This window comes from Apodemus sylvaticus, chromosome 5, assembly GCF_947179515.1.
Source record: "Apodemus sylvaticus chromosome 5, mApoSyl1.1, whole genome shotgun sequence".
Classification (NCBI taxonomy): domain Eukaryota; kingdom Metazoa; phylum Chordata; class Mammalia; order Rodentia; family Muridae; genus Apodemus; species Apodemus sylvaticus.
Genome location: NC_067476.1, coordinates 88,730,568 through 88,752,748, shown reverse-complemented (window position 1 = coordinate 88,752,748; position 22,181 = coordinate 88,730,568). Strand labels below are relative to the sequence as shown.

General features: G+C 42.4%; 1 protein-coding gene across 1 annotated transcript in view; it reads right to left on the bottom strand.

Moving 5' to 3' along the window:
- The window catches only part of Mpped2 (metallophosphoesterase domain containing 2), a 174,722-nt gene that overhangs the window by 101,317 nt on the left and 51,224 nt on the right, over positions 1–22,181 (bottom strand). Inside the window, exon 3 of the mRNA XM_052181388.1 lies at positions 20,284–20,465. Coding sequence (XP_052037348.1) covers positions 20,284–20,465 — 182 coding nt within the window. The remainder of the gene's footprint in view (positions 1–20,283; positions 20,466–22,181) is intronic.

The following is a 22,181-nucleotide window of genomic DNA, read 5'->3' as shown; positions in this document are numbered from 1 at the left end:
CAGTGCTGCACAGTTTCTGCTGGAAAAACCTCACCTACTGTCCATTAGAAGAAGCCTATAGATTGAGTGTGGTACTATGGTACAGCAAGAGATGAAACATAAGGAAGGAAGAAAATATAGCAAGGAAGGGGGAACAGTTTTAAAAAAAAGTCAGGAATAAGATACAAAGTGTTGGCAATACGGCTCAGCTAGTCAAAGGTTCTTGATGCTAAGCCCAACAACCTAAGTTCCATCTTGGGAATCCATCTGGTGAAAAAAAGAGAATCAGCTCTCAAAAGATACCCTCTTGGCAGGGTGATGGTAGTACATCCCTTTAATCCCAGTACTCACAAGGCAGAGGCAGGTGGATCTCTGTGAGTTTGAGGCCAGCCTGGTCTACAAAGTGAGTCCAGGACAGCCAGGGCCACACAGAGAAACTGTCTCAAAAAAGCAAAAGCAAAAAAAGAGATAAAGAAAAAAGAAAAAGAAAAACAGTTACCTAACTTCGATGTTCATGCCATGGAATGCACAAACATGCATGCACACACCAAATAAATAAATGCTAAAAAAATTAATACAATCAGTCACAGTGTTTTAAAATATCACCCAAGGCTACAAATGGCCTAGCTATGCCATGCCACAATGACAAACTACAGAAAGTCACACCAAGTCGACTCCATTTTAGAAAAAACAGTAGGCTACTCTCTTGACGATGCTACGCAAAGGCATTTATGGACAAATGTAACATACTGGGCACAGTCTTCATCATAGGACAACCCTTCCAGTTTGGTCCATGTTTGCATCTTTCTCTGGGAAGCCAAACACTCAGGAAAGGTAGAGTTTAGATCCTGGCTGGTGGACAGCCGTTAGTCTGCTTCCTTCACCAGTGGCTGTTTAAGGAGTCGTCCTAGGAGACACAGGGGAAGTCTATGGAAGGGACCTGGGGATCCTCATCACCTACACAACAAAGCCTATAACTGGAAACTGCTCTTCTTCTACCAAGCATGTGGAAATTTGTCAGTCATTCTCCATCTTTTGGAATAAGGTCAACACATGAGGACAAATGAGAGAACACCTGAGAGAAATAACCTGATTCCCTTTTGTACTGAAATCCTGATTTGCCAGATCCCCAAAAATGTTTCTTTGCAGATACATTTGTTATGTGAGACAAATCTCTTTCTGCCCAAGTCAGAAGTTTCCCACCTGACTCCTGTTTATACTTTCATATGCTGAATTAAAAGTATTTCAACCCAACAATTCCTTGTGTATCTTTGCTGCAAAAAGTTAGATTCTGATTGAATTTTCTGCCTCTGGCAAGAAGACATCAAGAGTCAAACAATGGTGGCAATTATGAGGTTAAGAGCCAAAACACACAACACCTACCCACCGCCAGACACCACCCAAAACTCATTACATACTAATCTGATTAATCTTAATAACAACCTTCTAAAGTAACAACTGTGACCTGTCTTTGCAGACGAATCCACAGAGGTCTTGATGAAGAGTATGGCAGAGAGAGCCTGGTTAATGACTACCACAGAATGCACCCCTAACTTGTGGGGTCACAGGGTCATGATCAAGGGGGTGAACTGGCTAGGGAAATCCTATGTAGCTCCAATGTTGAGGATACAGTGTGATTCAGCACATTTAAACTAGTATGGACAAGTCAGAGAATTGAACCACCTGCCCAGGACAGTGAGGAAAGGAAAGTTTAGACCACTGTAGCCAGGAGCCATAGGAAACTGAGCTGCCCGGGATTTTAAACATCTAACAGGGTAAATTAAACTGACTAGTTTTTGCAGTTCTACTCCTGCCTAACGAAACAAGGATTCAAAGAACTTCCAAAGTCAATTCCCATCAGGCTGATGACAAGCATAATTACTTACATATTGAGGATCATAAACCAAAGGTTATTTGCTTCCTACATTCTACCAGAGAAGCTGTGTATTTTTCTCATCTTCTTGACAGCCTTATTTATGCACTATCCTTGATTTACCTCACAGCTATGCTGAGGATCAACACCAACAGACAAGGAGCCCAACATGCACAGAACAACTTACAATGTCAAGGAGGTTTGACAGTCTCACCAAGACAAATCTACAGCAATTTCAGGACGCTTCTAATATAGACTTTGAAAATGTAGATTCCCAATAAATTAATAAATAATCAGGCATACTTGCTCAGCTTATTAACTTTCTGTCTATCACAGTAAGAGATAATAGACATCACATGACCTAGTATGAGTGCCACTAAAACAGAAAAGGTAAAGATACAGTATTTGAGTACCTGTGGCCCTGCTCTACCACACTGCACATGTAGATAATCAATTACAACATATCTTCCAGTGAGTCTGGATGGACGTGAGGATACTTCTCAACAAAGTGAGTCAGAGTTTGTCAATGGTATGAGCTCTCTGTGGTATTTATCTGAAGGCATCTCTGAACATGAAGGGGGGGGGGTCAGATCTTTTCCTTCTAGAAAAGCAGGAGAATGTGAAGAGAAAGTAGTGTCTACTCATTTTCCAAATCCTTTTCTGCTGCATCCAGTCTCATCACAACTGTTTCAGGTGCTCTACATAACAGGGAACTTGGATAAATGTTTACCAAATTTCACTTAATTGGACTGTAGGGAGGGAGGTGCGCACTCGTGTACAAGCACACATAGACAGGTTCGGCATTTCTCTGACAAGAATGTGTCACTGAGGAGGGCTCATGAGGCAATGGAACCAAAGTGGTTGGCTTCATCAAGGCTGCTGGCAAGATCCAGAAGGCATGGCTTAGGAAGCAAACATTAGTAATAAAGAAAATCTAAACAGCAATCCTAAGCATATTTATTAACGCTGCACACACACCCCCAGTATGGGTAACTGCCATCAGACATGGCTCTGTCAGTCTCACATTAACATAAGCTACTGCATCTTGGGGTTTCAATAGCACAGTCATGCCGATGATACTGGAGATAAGAGCTAATGCTGGGACTCAAAGAACCAAGCCCCGTGTCCAGCAAATGCTTTTAAAAGAATTTCACTCTCTACGGTTGCTTGCTCAGAAGAAATTCATTTTACATTTAAAGAGAGAGAGAGAGAGAGAGAGAGAGAGAGAGAGAGAGAGAGAGAGAGAGAGAGAACAAGGAGGCATTCAATTAAGCAAGCCTTTTTAAAATTCATTTTAAGGTAATCTCTTACATTCATCAACACTTTTTCTAAGAGGTAGGGATCATGGAAGGAGATCCTATGTGATTTCCCTGTATGCTCCTCTCTCTATACTGGGGTAAAACATAAAACAATGCAATGGTGATAAGACCAAAAAGAAAAGCTTTATAATAGTCAGGGCACGCTAACCAAGTTTAAATTAAATTACACAGCCTGCTAATCTTTATGATGGGATAAAATGTCTGCCAACATTATGCATTATACTAAAATTTGCAATGCGTCCTCCTTCTTGCTTCCTGAGCTGCTACGCCCCCACTCTTTACTGCCCACCCTCCTACCTCTTCATTAAGATAGCTCATCTTCAACCCCAAAAGCATTATTCCTGCTGACTGGAGAGGGGGGATATGATTCTGTGCAAGATTTCATTTTTATAGCTATTGTTAAGTTGTATCTACATTTCACACCAGGGCACGAGAAAACAGGCACATTTTCCTAATGCCATAGGCACAATCTTTCGAAAAGGATAGAATCAAATATACACACAGCTAAAGGGATTTCAAAACTGCTTGCTCCGATGAGCGATGCTCAGTTTTGAAGATGGATGCCATGCACTGCATGTTCTATGTTCAATGAAGCAGCTGTAGCAGGAACTCCAGATTCTCTGAGTCTAAGAGTGACAGGAACCCCGCTGTAGGATGAGCCTGAGCATCTGGGGAGTGCCCTTGCCCAGTTGGTAAGGTTCTCACACTCTATGGGGATGGAAAGATTATTAATGACAACAGGAAGACCTTTGTCTAAGGGCAGGGACAATCTCAGTCTTGAATCTCCAGCGTTGATAAAACTAAGAAATAAAGGAAGGCAAGGGCATCGCAGACAAGTCTCTTGTTTCCTCGTCCTCCTGTCACAGGAGAGGATGTGTGCAGGGACAACCATGCAGCCATGTCTGAGCTTACTGAAAGGCAGGACCCTCCTTAACATCACGCTCCTCTCTCCCTCTCCCTCGCCTATTATTTATTTGTGGGAATAGAAATGTGTGTGTGTGAGAGCACACATGCATGTCAGAGGACAACTGAACAACTTTTTGGAGTTACTTCTTTCCTTCTGGCATGTGGGTCCCAGGGATGGAACTCAGGTCATTAGGCTTGGCAGGAAGTAGAGATCTACACTTGAGCCATGTCACCCCAGGTAAGGAGGAGCTAAAAGCTAACATTTGTAGACTAAGGCAATAATGGCCAACAATGAGGAGCTGCCTAGAGAAAAATTACGAAGACCCATACAATAGACCTTCTAATATACACTATTAGATGAGAACCAGAAGATGCTCTGATACACACTCCGGCTGCTTCCTAGCATCTAATAATAACCTCCAAACTATTGAGAATCAGCCCCATCCCTAGTAGCCACCTGTGTATGATCACCTTCTAGAAAGTTGCCCCAGACCACTTAGAATTCTCTCCAAACTGGTTTATACTAGCTGGACTCATTTTCGTAATAATGTAATGGTTTAATGACTTAAAAGTCCTAAAAATATAAGATTCTATGGTTGGATCATTTCACAGGCATCTTTGCAGACCCACTAACCAGCAAACAAACCCAAAGAGCAAAATGGCAAACATTATACTCCCTGGCAAGACAGGGCTGAACTTTAATCGCTTTACCCATATTCATAGGAGAGGCTCAGATGCCCCAGCATACACCTCACTATCTCAGGTAGAGATTCTGTTATTTATGTGGTTATTATTTGTAGGGCTTTTTTTTTTTATCTGAAGTGTTGACTGGTTAAACTCTTTAGATCCTGAAAGTGAGCTGTCATTGTGACCGCCATGACTGCTGCTCTGAACTGCTGGCTGGCTGTGAGCTCCAAACTCAAGTGACAGAAGGAAATGAGTGGATAGAACTCAGCGGTCCCCAAATCCCAAACGGCTGAATAATATGGTCAACAGACTTAGAAAATAGACCAAAGGCCTTCTCATTCGGGACATCTTACAGAGGAATCCAAGCTCTGGGTTCTCTGCTTTGTCATCTCCTCAAAACTAGACAAAGTACCTGCCTACCCTATTTCCAAGCTAAGCAGAGAAGCACAAAGACTAAATGAGATGCATGCATGTGAGCAGGGGAAGAAAGACAGCGCAGTTTACTTATAAAGAGCATTCTGAAATTAATGCGGGAGAAACACAAGTTTGTTTGCTGTGTGGTTGGTTGGTTAAATTCCCTATTTCTGAAATTTGGACTGTGTTTTAAGAACCCTGTGGGGAAAAAGTTTGCTTCAATTTCATAATGCATATGAAATTTGTCACAATAAGACCTAAATCTAGTAGATCAATAATGCATATGATAGCTGCTTAATTATTTAGTCTGGATGTAGCAAATGTGGTTCTAATACAAACTGCACATGTAAACAAAGTTGAGACATGCATGGAGTATGGCCAAGATCAACAGTTATTTTCCCCCAAAATGATGTGTTTTTTTGCCTGGAGAATCATAAAAAAATATCTAAAGTTAGAGACGATTGAGGAAATTCATATATTTATAAGTATGCATGTTTTACAGGCTACGAAGACACTAAAAACCAAGTGCCTTAAATATCTCTTCTTTCAAAATATTATATATGAAAATGACCCAGAAGGTGGTGAGCTCAGAGAAGCAAACCCCAGCATAAGAACATTCAGCAAACACAGGAAACAAAAATGTGGTGACATGACCAGCAAACAAGATGCAAATTCCTTGGAGCACACATCTATTAGCAGAAAAGACTAGGGGTTCGGGCTGCACTGGGGCAGTAGTGGTACCATCTGCAGGGCACGAAGCCTGAGTCCACCGGGCCCTGGGGATGACCCTTCACACTGCCATACAAAAGCAATTTCTGGACAAACGGCATCCCTGACCAGGAATAACATAATAGGAAAAGGGTAGAGAGTTCCAAACCAAACTGAAAAACCACCCCACTCCCTTCAGTTAGTCATAGAACAAAAAAGGAAAGACAAATAAAAATAAGTCAAAGCAAATATAAGGATGTAAGGTGTGCTCTGAACCAAACTTTTCCCTATTTGAGTGTAATTCTGAATGTCCATCAGTGATCCTTAGTAAACCCGTAAGATCCAGCATGAAGCTTCCCAGCATTCCCCACGGTTCTGATTAGAGAGAAGTTCATTAGACTTGGGGTCTGGTTAGTACTGCTGTTAGAACATGATATTTATGTTCGAGTTCTTTACAATAAAGTGTTAATTAAAAAATAGACTTTCTTTGTGATGTTTAATTCACAACTCTAGAACATATCTTCAGTTTTCCACAACTCCTGACTTAGCTAAGCCAGGAATATACACTGAACCTGAGTGTTCAGGTTTTCAGGACCACCAAGCCTATTACCAAGGATCTATGATTTGCAAAGTCTAGTGGATGCTGGCCAAAAGTCTCTCAGCCTTCTTGCATATTTTGTTACTAATATTCACAAATTTTATAAGTGAGTTACTGGGTAGAATTTTTAGGAGCCAAGAAAATATAGGTAACTGAAATATCTGTGTTTTCTCATCTTTGCCAGGTGAGGCAAACACTAAAAAATGAGACAAGCATAGCATCTTTCCGTTCTACTGTCCTCTGGTCTTGAGAGCCCTAAGTCCCGCTTTCACCCTTTCTGTGTGCCACAGAGCAGCGCTGGGAGTCCAGGCACTGGTATTAGAATTATGCGACCCAGAACACAGTCACCTCTCAAAGTTGCACTTTCTGTAACTGCAGACAAGAATGACTTCTTAGTTTTTAAGAGGATCAAATGAAACAAGTATATTTAAAATAACCACTTAGCATCCCCATTTAATATCCAGAAATATGGAAATTTATTATGTATACACTGAGTAAAAAAATATCCATTTAATAGGATCAGGTTTCTATTATAACAGTCTTTCTTATAAAAATAACAAAAATGAAGGTGATATGCTGTATTTTGATTGAGTTGGATCTCTAGAGCCAACTCTAATACACAGATCATAACTGAATCCCGACAGAAAAAAAAAGTTGCTACAAAGAACAGTATTGGAGTTGGGGAGATAGCACAGTAGGTAAAACAGAATGAGGACCCAAGTTCAAATCCTTTAGAGCCAAAGTGAAGTGCGGCATGGCAAGCTCATCTTTAATCTCAGTGTCCTAAGGTGAGGTGGAAGCAGAAGTTCTAGAAGCGGGAGGTCAGCTCACCAGGAGGACACAGCAGTGAGAGAGAGTGAGAGAGAGAAAGAGAGAGAGAGAGAGAGAGAGAGAGAGAGAGAGAGAGAGAGAGAGAGAGCCTGTCTCCATATGAAAGATGAGGACCATTGCCCTCTGACGTTTACACATGTGCTATGGTATAGATATGTGCCCTCTCTGTCTCTGTCTCTGTCTCTCTCTCCCTGTCTCTCTCTCACACACACACAGTTGTAAATATTTGAGAGAAGTATGCAAATGAGATATTGGAATTGCCAAATCCAATTCATTCATGTTTCTTGACTTGGATCAATGCAGTGAGCTCATGCAAATTAACAGTTGTGTTCTTTGAACTCATTGAAGTACATGTACTCATGTCTGCACGCAGCAGGAAGATGGAGAAACTGAGAGCAAGAGTGGGTAAGGGGAAAAGCAAATGAAAGAAAACATCGGGGACACCACTCGGAGCATCCATGGGGGTTCGCTACAGTATTCTTGCAACTTTTATGAGACTTGAAGATATTTGCAAATTGAGAAATAAAATAAATGTGGATAAAAAAAAACCACTCTGTGAGAAGTACTGTTTACACAGGCAGTGAATGAGCCTGACCTCAGGAGGCCCTTCTGGTAGTTCACCTCAGACTCCATCCCACTTTCCAGGCCCCAGGCTGCTATCCGGGCCGCATGTGTGGAATGGCCATATTGAATTCCAGGGTGGGTGCTGTAATTATGTCCTCCCCTTTCATCTGCCTCGCAGGACTCCAGATGAGAGTGTGGAGGATAAGCTAATGATTTGCTACACAGCTCTGATGACCACTGTATTATGTGCATCATAATATTTTCATTTCATCTTCCTGAGCACAATGCCACGCTGACAGCAAGGTCAGTTATGCTACTAGAAGGGATTTTTAATGAAAACAATTATAAATTTAAAATAACTGTGTTTAAAGCATTTAACAGTCACCAGGGTCAAGTGATTACAACAGTTACAAGCCCCGTGGGACATGTTCACACCAAAACAAAGTGAATGAATTACCTCAGCTGGCGCATGTAATCACTAAGTGACCACAGGGGTCAGGCAGCGTGGAACCCTGAAGAGGTTCGCGTAAAACCAATAATGAAAATTTATCAGTCAAAGGTGGGGAGGGGAAGTGACAAGAATCAGCGAGTCGAGTGATATACTAGAAGCAGAACCGAGTCTCTACAGAGCTAGAAAGGCCAGGGAAATGTCATTCAAAAACCCAGGGGACAGCTGGAACCAAGATTCCGGGAAACAATAGGCAGACTGGGAAAGGCAGGAGGATTAAAATGGAAGTGATCTATGCAGGATCAGCAAGTTCCAAGCCAAACCAGAGGATATGAGATTGCGGTCCTCCTGCAAGATCATCATCGCGTTCTGGAAATGCATCTGGATGACTCTGATGTAGGATGCCGAGAGGATGGGATGCTCACAAGTAAGTGACAGTCATCTGTAACATTTGCACGTGAGTGCCACTGAGCACCTCTCAAGGATGCTCTTTAAAGTTCATCGAGTTCTGTAATTCCTTCTTTACCCAAAGAGAGGTGAACCACACAGAGAGTCGCGTGTGAAGGACGTGAAGGGAAGGAGACATCCACAGAAAGGTATTCATTCCTAAAGACGTCACCAGTGAGCAATACTGAGGAGCCCAGGAGCCCCAAAAGTTCTGCACACCTGCAATCTGAACACAGGATGCAGGAAGAAGGGCAACCGGGAGGGCCATGGGAGTCTTGTCACACAGGGAACTTTTGAACTGGGCTTTAAAGAAGGAGCAAGAGGTCTCAGAAAGGTGGGTTGTGAATGACGTCCACGGAGTGGGACCAATGTGAACAGGAATTTGTTAGTCAGTTGACTGAGTACTCATTCGGCCTAAGGACAAAAGCCCCAGCACAAGACGGACAAACTACCATCCTCTTTCAAAACAATCTTTTTATCAGTTGAGAATTTTGTACAATATTCATTTACCCCTCCCCCAACTCCTCCCAGACCCACCCCTTTCTTTAGACTGCCTACAAATAACTTTCTGAAGGTTAAATATCTTTGTGGGTTCTTTTGTCTTGTGTGTATGTGTCTGTCTGTGTGTCTGTGTGTTTGCCTGCTTTGAAGAGTACCCAGAACTCGTTATGATCCTCCTGTCTGAATGTCCTGAGTTCCAGGACAAAGGCCTCAGGCTACCATGCCCAACAACCTCTCCCTGTCTTCTTTCACCGCTTCTCTCTTCCATCCTTTTCTCAACAAGGTCTTATGCTGCAGCTCAGGGTGGCCTCTAGTTCCCAGTCTCTGAGTGCTGGGATCATAAGCATATGCCACCATGCCTGGCCTATCCCTCACAATCCAGACCCAAAGGCACTGCTCAGAGACTTGGGTTCTTATTCAATGTTCTCTTTTTGATATCATGGTGTGAAAAAGTTGGTTGGGTTTTTTAAAGTTTGGCTGGGTTTTGGAAAAGTTTCTAGTTGTAAAGAGTTTTTTTTTTTTATTTAATTTTAATAACACTATTTAAAAAAAATAGTAAAATCCTTTAATGCCTCAGTCTCTTCAAGGGAAATCTTGCTCTGACTTTTTCTCTTAGGCTGATACAGGGAGAATACATTTAGATTTTAGCTTTAGAATCCAGGGCTGGAAGCACAACGGGAAGGACTTTAACTGTGGCTGCGACGCAGCTCTTGCTCTGGCTGCCGTGTGACCTCAGGCGGTCCTCCCACCTCTCTGGCTCTCCATCCATCTGTCAATAAGACAGAGCTAATACCGTCTGCTCACACCAGCCTCCCTGGACCATTATAGAGCATTAATGAGCTAATACATTCAAAGATACTTTGAGTTCTTTGTATAAAAGCTGTCATATAAATTACAGGCATTATAATTAATGTAATGTAAGAAAATGGCTACCCATAACACACAGGGACAGGTTCACACGGATCACAGAAGACCTGTTAGCATACCCTTGGGTCAAGGACCCTGTCTAATGGGATGAAACCCAATGCTGCCTGTTAATTTGATAACATATTTGGCTTCAGTTTCTTTCCAAGGAATTTAACTTAATTCTACACCCAGTCCGAACCATGTTTTAATTTTGTCTTTACTGAGACAATGCACCTATATATGAATTAGACCAATCATAAAATAATTCATTTCAAGAGCAAAGACTCTTCAGCTTAAAGACAAGTAGATAATAAGCACAAAGCAACTATTATTTGGATTAAGTAAACACTCATATTTGACATTATTACAGACAGGAATACGAGAGACATGATTGCCACTGAATAGACTAGGTAGGCAAGTCATGAGAATCTGATGTAAATTTCTAGATTTACAGATCATAAAAAAAAATAACCCAGACTGACAAGATAACTCAGTCAATAAATTACTTGCAAAGTATGTTAGTATTCATTGTCAATTTGATTTAATCTAGAACCACTTGGGAAGGGAGTCTCAATGAGGAGTCGTGTAGATTAGTGTCTACATGTCAGGCTGTGGAGGGTTATCTCCATTCTTGGGAAGACCTAGCCTATAATTGGTGGCACCGTTCCCTGAGCAGAGGATTCTGGATGGTGTACGAGTGTAAAAAAGAATCCAAGTGAAAGCACGTACTCAATAATTCATCACTCTCTGCTGTGAACTGTGGGTGTGATATGTCTAGCTGCTTCAAGTTCCTGACACGGTGACTCTCCCCCAGTGATGGGCTATACCCTGGAATGATGAACCAAAGGTTCAGCAAGACACTGTCTCAATAAGCTCTCGGTGTCAGCTTCAGGCCTCTACAAGCATGTGTACACATATATACAAACACGCAGTCACATACTCTAACACACATACAAAGACATACAGGGTGAGGAGGGATGAAACCCTAAACTGCTTGTTAAATAGTTAAATAGACTATTAAACAAATTATAATTCTAGGAGGGTAACTAGCAAAACCAAATATGACTCAAACACTGAGCAGACTAGCATGGCAGGCACTGTAGTTGTGAGCAAGCAGTAAGAGCTGCTATGGGTATTACTTCCCACGAAAGGACTAGAGAATCTAGACTTTGGAACTCTGGCCTAGGTTCCTCTGGAAATCACAGGGAAAACCACCCATGTCCCATCTTGCAACTGTGTCCCTTTACTTCTCTATTAGGTCTAACTAGCTACCGGTCACAAAGTGACTGAATTTGACCATCCATTCATCCAAGGCTCCCCTCTTCAGGATATGCCAGGTGCCTCCCTCATGAACAGACCTCACTGCGCTACCTTTTGTTCAAAATGGCAGATTAACCTGCTCAGCTCACCAACTCCACTTCCAATTTTCTTTAGCTGTTTAAAAAGTAGCCAAAAGCCTTAAATAATCAAGCCATGATTCGAATGCATTATATGACAACTCTAAACACGAGCTGAACCCTGGCCCTGGCTGAAGGCTAATGTGCTGGAGTTACAAGGATCATTTTAGATGGAGGAAAGGGGACACTGGAGGGGAGAGCTCGTAATGAGAGTAAGAAAGAGGAACTACAGAGAGCTGATGCGAGATGGAGGGGAGGTCAGAGGTCAACCAGAACATGAAACGCCAAGGGTGTTTGGTCTAATATGTTTATAAAGTGGAGGTGTCAGGTGTGTGATGGGAAGACAGAGCCAGAGCACTCACAGTCTCTCTGTTCAACAGAGGGGGAATGGGCTGGTGACCACTGTGGCACAAAGAACTAAAATGTCACTTCCCGCATATCCTTTTGGCTTCAATCCCTTTCCTCCTATGCCTTCCCAAGGAACAGAAAGATGTAGCAATTGGGTAGGAAGGATATTGGGTACATTTTGCAAACATCGCAGAGGCAGATTACCTTCTTCACCATCCTCTACTTGTGTTTGTTAGTTTGCCTGTCAACTTGACACAACTGGAGACATCTGGGAAGAGGGAACTTCAATTGAGAAAAATGCCTCCATTGGATTGGCCTGTAGGTGAGTCTATGATGTTGGAGGGCCCAGCCCACTGTGGGTGGTACCATCCTGTGGGAAGGTAGTTCTACATTGTACAAAAGAGAAGGTAAAGTACAGAAAGCAAGACATTAAGCAGCGTTCCTCCATGGCCTCTGTACCAGTTCCTACTTCTAGGTTCTTGCCCTGACCTCCCTAAGCAATGGACTGTGACACGGAAGTATAAACGAAATAAACCCTGTCCTCAAGTTGTGCGTGGACAAAATGTTTCATCACAGAAATAGAAAGTAAACCTCAATGCATTGGGTATGCTTTATCATACTGAATCTAACTATTAGTATTTGTCCTTCAACAAATGAATGGATCGAAGATCACATGATTAACAAGGTTAAAGCAGAATTTAAATAGGGCAGAACACACTCTGTCCTCACACTGTTCTTGAGAGCACCCTGTTTCTTTGTATGATGAGACATGTATGCACACGTGCCCCAGCACAACATGCACAGCCTTTGTTCAGAGCAATTACCTGCAGGCTGTGGAAAGCACTATCAATCTCAAGTTCTTTGTTTATCTTTTTTTTTAACCTTTTAAAAACAAGAACCATCGAAGCTTTCAGAATTTAAACCAAAAAAAGTGTGTAGTCACTTTCTAAAAGCATTTAAAGGGTGAAGACTTTCTCCCAATAAGAACAATCAAAAATATGTGACCAAGATTGTCAAATACTACCAAGAGAATTCAAAAGACATAGTAGTCTTCACATGGGACATTTGGTAGCGGATAACACAAACGTTCTTCTTAACAATATATGTCATTTAATGGAACCATTCTCCTTCTAGGAATAAACCCTATAAACGTAATTAATGATGTTTACAAAGATAGAGCAAGAATGATGCTCACCAGGACAGTGTCCCTGGTGAGGTAAGATGGGAACACTCGAGGCGTCCAGCGGTAGAGATGGGACTAACAAATGAGACAGCACACTCTTTCAGCTGAGGGCCACAGTGACCCCAACAGAGAGCAAGGCAGGCTACATTTTTAAATTGCAAATTAACTTGTACAGCTCTATTAAGTGTTTTTTTTTAATTGTCATTAAAGTCCTCAGAGAGTGTAGATATCTTATTTCTAGGGGTCTTCAACACAGAAATAAAAGTAGAAACATTTTCAGGATGGTGTCTGCCAAATATTAATTCCTCTAGAGATGGGCTTGCAGAGACATGTGTATTTTCAACTTTGCGCATGTTCGCATATTTGGACTTATATAATTAACATGCATGTATCTTTAAAGTATTCTTTGGGGGAAAATATTTAGGGCGTCTTGATTGATGTTTAAGTTGTGCATGATATGTTGTTAAAAAACAGCTATGAAAGAGCATTGCTGCTTTCTGTGACAGGTGTGTGTGTGTGTGTGTGTGTGTGTGTGTGTGTGTGAGAGAGAGAGAGAGAGAGAGAGAGAGAGAGAGAGAGAGAGAAAGGAGAACAGAAAACACTCCACAAGGATGCATATTAAATTTCACGTGGTTACTTCTATCTCTCCATAGGTATTTTGCTTCCTTCCTACCACAATCTGTTTTCTAAACTACAAGTATAAACAGACACGAGATGTATACATAAGGTTAACTGTTGAGGCTGTGAAGGATTTTCCTGTTGTACCAACAGCAAGATCACGGGAAAGAGAACATTATATTCAGAATGGAGCAAAATTGATTTATATGTATGTCTGGGGTGCTGGTTACAGTCACAGAGTTAAAATCATCCCCCACATGATGCTTCTGAAAAAGAACATTCCTGAGACTGTCCTGGAAGCATCTGCATGCTCCCTCTTGGCCCCAAAGAAACTGAAGCTCAGAGGTACTCAGTGAAAATCCAAACCAAAGAAAAGCCATGTTATGGAGCTCCTGGTCCTGGGGCTATGACAAAGAAGCATTCCGACTCACTCAATTATCATGCATGAACTTTTAGCAGTAGGAAGAGACGAAAACCCTTTGTATTCCCAATTCTTTGTGTTGGAAGGCAAACAACAGCAGAAACAAATGCTTCCTAAGTACTTGGGCACAGCATGCCAATCACTAGCAATTAGGAGCTAGCAAAGGTTTTAGGAGAAAAGGAACAGAGGATGGAGGGAAGAGAAAGGCTGGACGCACTGTTTATTATGCAATTTTAATGTTTGGGCCAAAGAACAAGAAGAAAAACGTCTTATATTTTATGTTCATTAATTCAGCGATTCAACAAATGTTTGTGTACGTCAGGTGTTTGAAGAGGCCTCGTTAGGCGCACACCATTGTCCAGCAGTGAAACACAGGCTAACGATTCTGTTTCCAGCACAGGATGAGAAGTGCAAGGTCTGGCCACTGTGTTAAGGAAAGCAACTGGGCGACCATCACGAGGGATGAGTGAGTGGTTTTTAAAATGTATAAATAAGCCAGGACAGGGTTTACAGACGGAAGGGGCAAGGCAGGGTTTACAGACGGAAGGGGCCTGACGGCTGTGAGACGTGGGAAGAAGCTCACAGTTCGAGTCATTGAAAGCTGGCAGTGAGGACAGGCATTAGCAATTAAGTAAGAACCCCCAAAGACCACAGCTACAGCATCTGTCACCGTGTGTACAATAACCAAGACGAGGCCTGCCAGATATATTCTGAAAACAAGAAACCAGCACAGCTGAAACCCAGTAAACAGTGATGAGTGTCAGTATACAGGCACTGCTGGGGGAGAGGACATGGCCGACGGCAACATGGACAGGCACCTCATAAAATGTGCCTCCAGGGAAGGTGGTATTAGAAGCCACTGGTGTTCAGAATTTAAGAAAAAGCAATAAAAATAATCACATTTTAACTGACAGCTACTTTGTCCTTAACAAGTTTAACCCAAAGATGAGACTGGGATCCATTCTTTTGCCACAGTGAGAAAGGAAATGGTGCGTTGGTGGGGGCAGGGCACCAGCTCAGCTAAGCAGGATCTGCCTGCTCTTGACATCCTGCAGCATTTCTGGGATAAAATACAGACGAGACTCTGGTACTCAACCATCACTCTTTTTTAAACTGGAGGAAGATGTATGTGTACCTCTTTCCCACAGACATTCAGCCCCTGGCCTTAGAAATCATTTGTGTTTATAACAGTGGCCTGGTTCCCTAGAAGACAGCAGTTAGGCAGAGTGCGGGCATATTTTTTTCTGTAAGGACAGCAGATTGGGGAGAGGGGGTGATCAGCAGGCTGAACGTTGGAATCTGATGGATCTCAGATCAAAACCTAAGGCCACTTCCCAGCTTTATGGACTCCCCTGGTTAATGACACCTTAGTTCTTACTAACAAGTTATCTAGAGGATTGCATGGAAGGCGTGTGAAACTGGGGCTTACTCCTCCCGCAGACAATGTGTTAATGCACCCACTACACTCTGCCACTCAGACATTTACTGAGTGAGCCCCATAGCAATGTGATTTCTCCATTTTCTATTCATATTAAATAAGGAGCATTGAAGGGCGCTTCCTATCTAACTTCTCTGTGGACAGGGAGGTTTCCAAACTCTATCTTACTCCCGTGTCAACCACTTTGAGTTGCTGCATCATGAAGCCCACCTAGACTGAAGACTCTCACAGCTTCCTTCTGCAGTAATTGTGGAAACCTGTCTTAGTTTCTTTCTGCTGTCCTAAAATACTCTGGCAACCTAAGGGATGGGGTTTCTTCTGTCTTACAAAAAAGAGATAGAGTCCATCACAGAGGGGAAGTGAAGGCGGCAGGAGCCTAAAGCAGCTAGTCCCATTGACCCTGATATTTAGGAAGCAGAATTACAAGCAATGGATGCCCACTGTTTTCTGTCCCTTTCTCTGTCCCTCATCAAATAAGGCAATCAAGGTAACCCACACAGGCATGGCTCCCAGGTGACTCTGGACTATAGACAAGGGAGAACACTGACCATCACACTGTCACACACCAGGATGTGTGTGTGATGGTACACGCTGGATCACACAGGATCCTCTCCTTTGCTGGCTAGTTATGTCAACTTGACATACAAACTAAAGGAACTCTCACTTGAGAAAATGCCTCCTCAAGATCTTGCTAGAAAGCATTTTCTTAATTAGTGACTGATGGCAGAGAGCCTACCCTATTGTAGGCAGTGCTATCCCTGGACTGGTGGTCCTCAGATCTATAAGCAATCAGGCTGCATAAGCCAGAAAGTAGCAGCTCCTGCCTCCAGGTTCCTGCCCTCTTTGAATTCCTGTCCTGACTTCCTGCAGTGATGAACAAAGATATGGAGGTAAAAGCCAAATTACCCTTTCCCTCCCCAGCTTGCTTTTGGTCATGGTGTTTCACCAGAGCAATAGTAACCCTACCTATGACACCTCACAAGAACCACGAAGTTAACATTTTTATTACTGCCCATCTTACTAAAAAGGGGCTCCAAGAGTCAGTGAAAAGTTTAAATAATTTATATATTTTAAAAAAAAACAGTAAATATAAGGCAGGTGTCTTCCACTGCTTAGTAACATCAACCTGCTATATCCCACTTTTCTATCCTTGGACTATTTCTAGCTTCAGGTCGATCTTGTGGACTATGGAAGCCTGTCTCATCAATTCTCCCATATTAATAACTTTCTGCAGTACACCTGTCCTGTGGCATATGGACATACTAATGAGGGCCTGCCACTTCCGAATCAACAATGAGCTCATTAGGGGTCCTTAAGCCTTTTAGCTGGTGGGTCAGGGTGAGAGTGTCGATGAGCAGGACTGAAAACCATCTTTCAAATATGTGCAGTATTAGCACCTGGCCAAACAGCTCCTCAACTTCCAAGTGAAGCTGCTACGGAAGTTATCCCATGATCACAGCTCATGAGCAAATCTGAGGTCACACGTTATAGTCTCAAAGCCCCGAATTTACCCAGTGGGTAGACTTGGGTAGACCAGTTAGCTCCTCTGGAGCCTTATTTATTTATTTATTTATTTATTTATTTATTTATTTATTGTGTATGTATGTGCATGCATGTGTCAAGGTTCATGTGTGGAAATCATGTGACAACTTGTAGAAGTCAGCTCTCTCCATCATGTGGGACCTAGAAATAGAACTGCGGCCAGCACACTTGGTGGCAAGGTGGCCGGCCTCACCTATTAAGTCATCTCACTAGCTCCTTTGAATTTTCTTACCTACTAAATGACCTTGAAGAAAGCTATCTGTAAAATGTCTCTGAACCAGATTAACCCAATTTAGAGAAATAGAGTGTGAGAGGAGGCAAGGGTGTTTGCAAAGAAGAGGACAGCCGAGAGGAGAGACAAAGATCAGTCAGAGGTGATGAGGACCCAGCTGCTGAGAGTGGAACGCCCTATAGTGGCAGAGGCCCTAGTCTGATCCTGACTCCCACCTGGCAAAAAGGGCTGGAAGCGTCCTTTCCAGGGGAGAGGTTCCTGCCAGAGCCAAGTGGTACAGTAATCACACACCATCTCTCACCCTCTGAGCACCCTGAGTTGCCCTGGTAACCGTGAGCTATTCTCAGCCTTCTCTATGGGAACCCAGCCTCTCTACCCGTTTCCCATGGGCTCCCATTGGTCTCTTGTTCTACCCCCTTACTGAGACCTCTCCCTTCTGCCTCACTAGATGAGGTGGGGGTTGGGATGAACAAGAGGGAAAAGGACCTGATGTACAGCTGGGCTTTAGCATTTTATTTCCTTATCATTTTTATTTCCTTAGTTACGGCACATTTCCATTTATGGTGTGCTTTCCCTTATAAAATCTCCAAGTGTTTATTTCTAATCTACTAAATAATTCCTCTGACCTCTTCTTGTTTTCACCCTTTAAATATCTGTTGATGGTTCACTCACCACATTCCCCATTCCGTTATTAATGGCCCACAAAACTCACTACCAGCAATCATTTACTGATTAATCTGTACAGCAATCCAGAAAGACAGGTAGTATTAATCCTTAGTTCCGAGGAGGGAAACCAAGGGGAAAAGAGGTGAACTCAAACACCCAAGGTCAGTAGTTGCACGAGATTAGAACCAGGATCTGACCCGAGTTCCTGAGAACACCTTCCTGAAGCCGTGCCCTTCACAAAACAAAACGTGCTCTGTACAGCTCCTTAATGCCTATACAGACTCGGTTCTTACTCCCAAAGAGGTCATTGATAAAAAGTGACGATAACAGGTGCTAAAAGCCTATAACTCCCCTTTCAGTGCTGGCCTTCTTGGACACTGCATTCACACACACATACACACACACACACACAATTGCCTTTGACATTAAAGAGTGATTCAAACAAAGAGATAATACCTGAAAGAGAAGTTTGCCAAAACAGAAAAAAAAAGTGAAAAACTATTGATTACACCCAACTCTGCCACAATGAGACTGAAAAACGCCTCTTAATTTCTTTGCATCTCTGTCATCTATAAAAATGAGACCACTCTGCTAAATGACTTCTAAAATATCTGTCTGCTTTAAATAAGACTGAGCACCTCCTGAAAGGGCAGACGATTTAAAAGCTCCCGCATCAGTGCCAAGATCATGACAGACTGGCGCATCATTCGCCACTAATGAAGCCCAGCGACCACTAGCCAGCATGATCCCTGGCAGTAAGCAGCAGAAACGAAGGAACAGTGTAGTTGGCTTGAGACTTTAACTCATAAGTCGTCTTTTACCCTGAGAAATAAGTCAGCGGAAACAAAAGACATAAACATCAGAAAATACACATTTCAATTCTTGCTGCCAAAGGACATACTGGTATCTATTTAAATGTTTGTTCCTAAAGAATGTCTTACCAGATAAAAGTACAGCCAATACGTTATGTTATCACTAAAAGGCATAAATACAGAGACCACACAAAAATGTTTAGTCTTACTGATAATAATCAAAGAAAAGCAGCCAAGAATGGCGGAGATTGTACTCTGATGACAATTGTGTACAAGTTGACAGGCATGCATGAACACATGAAAACGCAAATTGCTCACAGTAAAACTTACTGTTTATTTTTAACGTATCTTAAACATTTTAATGACCATTATTGTCAATAAACACACATTGTCTATCATCTCTAATCAATAACTTAAAACCTTTCCATACCTGGCTTTAGTTTGATTTAAAAAAAAATTAAACAAAATAAAACAAAACTTAAAAGTTTCTGCCTAACTCTCCTGAATAAGTTTCATTGGCTCACATAATACTTATGACTTTGTTCTTCCAGAATGTTTTGCTTGTACGATATTATTCTTTAGGGTCTTCAGAAATGCTTTACCCTTTTTTGTTTCTTATTTTATTTATAGTTTTTATTTCCTTTATAATAAAGGTGCCGGGACTGGCCTCAGCAGCTTGTGGGTGATGGGTGGTGTAGGCATGTACTCTGCCACTGAGCTGCTCCTGAGCCCTAACGGGCAGGCCCAAACAGGTGTGACTAACTCCAGGCTGGTTCTGCAGTGTTGATATCTGGCAGCGGCCTTCCCAGGACCCAGTGTTTTTCTCAATTACAGGACCATTGATTGGTCTGTCCTGCCACACCCCCTCCTTCCTCCCCACTCCCTCAACCCCATGTTCAGGGTAATCTGATGAGTTTTATGTCAGGACAGCTGATGTCTGGGGAGTCCTGGGCATTGTGCAGGACCCTGAGGTAAAGCTGCTTCTAGGCAGTACAGAGCTAAGAAGAGTTGTGCTTCCTAGAGGAACTTTCACACCCTCTCTGCTACTTAGAAGCATTTTTGTACCTCTAGGTCTTTTGTACACCTTTGCTAATGATACCTTAGAAAGACTAGAGCCAATGAATTAAAAATATGATTCTGGGCCTTGTGTGCGCCAACGAATGTCCTCATTAAAGCGAGAGGAGGGAGATGAGATTGGTTTCCAAGCTTCTGAGCTCTTTGCCCCACAGACGCTGAGGCCAGGCACTGAAAGGATGCACAGTAAAATTAAATATCTAAAAATTCATCTTTAATTAACAAAATTGGATTACAGCTAGACACCACAGCATATCATACAAGAAATGGCTGAGCCGGCTTCCAAGTGCTCTAATTCAATTAGGACGCAGTGAGTGACACTCAGACCGGGAAAGGTTAATTGGGGCCGCCAGAACGCAATCATTCCTTACCTAACCAGTCATTAAACTTCTTAACCTCTGAGGGCAGTCCCAGCTCGGTGAAATCGCCTGTGTGGAGAAGGATGTCCCCATAAGGCATCTGGATACCATCTGTTCTGGAGTGTGTGTCTGAGATGCAGACAAACCGCGTGTGGCCCGCTGGTTTTGGAGTGTCATATGGGATGGGGTCGACCCTAAAGTAGACATAACAGATCCCGTAACAGTTAAACATGTTAGAACCCTTGTAATCGTCATCATACAGACACATCGACTGTCATCATACACGCACCCAAACAGTCTAACGCAAGTTCAGTAGAGCCCGAGGTAGAAGGGATACCTGGGGGATATGAAGAAGAGAGCATCCTTCATCTACAGCCCCACTAGGAAAATCCAAAATGTGTTACTTACCTGGTAGGAAAATGAAAAGGCAAGAGCCAGGAAAAGCCCAAGAAACTGACAGCGATTAATACTGAAGTGTCAGGATATCGAGCCCCAACTAAGGAAGCAAAATTATGCCCTTTCTCTCTCATCATGTTTCCACGGACCCCGCCACTGCTTGGGAAGCGGATATCTCATTAATTCCTTCTTAAACATGCATAGCTTAAGCAAAGAGCTAATTTACAGGGAGCTACCTGCGCATGCTCAGTCAGCGGAGCTGCAGAGACAGCACCTACATTCAGTTTCCTTTCCACACTCAGTCAACACCTACGACTTCAGATTTCTGCTATGAGGCTTGCTGACCAAGTTTTGTGGAGGCTGAGGAATGCCACATAACAGTGTTTTCTTAAGATGCATACAAGAAGAGCCTTGTCAAGGTCATCTTTACCATCAGGGGTTATTTGTAGTCTCTAGGTTAGAGAGGATGATCAGATAGATACCTTGGGCAAAGATTTTCTCTTATCCCAGTAGGATGGTTTTGAATGGATCTGTTTATACCTGTGTGTGCATTAATACATGTATAGTTTCAGAGACCTAAGCACTGTGAAATTACATGAGGGCCGTAAGAACCAAAAGGCAAAGTGATCAACCCAAAGCCAAGAAAATAAAAGGGAACATTTTTGTTTAATTGAGTGTAACAAAGTGTGCTAAATAAACTTAGTAAAGAAATGCAAATCTGACTCTTGGAGCATACAGTTTTAATTATTTAAGAGGTTTGTCCCCGAGTTAAGGGCAGTTTAACCATATCAACTCTCCACCAACAGCTTCCTTTAATGTCTCTACACCAACAGTTTCCTTTAATGTCTCTGTTGGCACGTGCACTCCTTGTTGGATGACAGAGGAGAAGTCACAGCCATAAATGCAAAGAGGTCACCAGAGAAGCAACTAGGCAGTGTGCAGGTTGGAGTGTAAAACATTAAATAAGGAACGGTATTTTCTATCGCAGCCTCGCCCTTGATAGCTGGCAAGCGTCCGAGAACACAGGGGAACACATGCAAACTTCTGGTGCAGAATGTCTCTACAGGGTTTATTTAACTTCTTTCTTTCGCTGCCTTTTTAAAGAAACAATCTCTTTAACAAGGTAATTGCAGGGACAAAATAAAAACATTCGTATGCAGCTGAGATAGTCCTTGAATTTCTTCCATGTGAGCTTAATCTTTTCATCTTTGTCCAAGAAGCAAAGTAAAGAAGAAAGGAGAATGAAGAGAGAGAGATGAGTGAGAGAGTCCGGAGCTACAATGCAGTTATTGAAGTCAGTCTCACTAGAAACCTCCAAATAAAGTTTGACTTGTTCAAAACACATCCATGGAATTTTCCTCTAAAGGTTATGAATGAATATGCTGTTACCATGGAGAAAGTCTCCTAACCCACTGATCTCATCAGTGGCCGATGAACACCTTTTATTGTATTCAACAATGCTTTTTCTTTAACATAGGGAATTATTCAGTCTTTCTTTCGGTCCCTGGAAACTC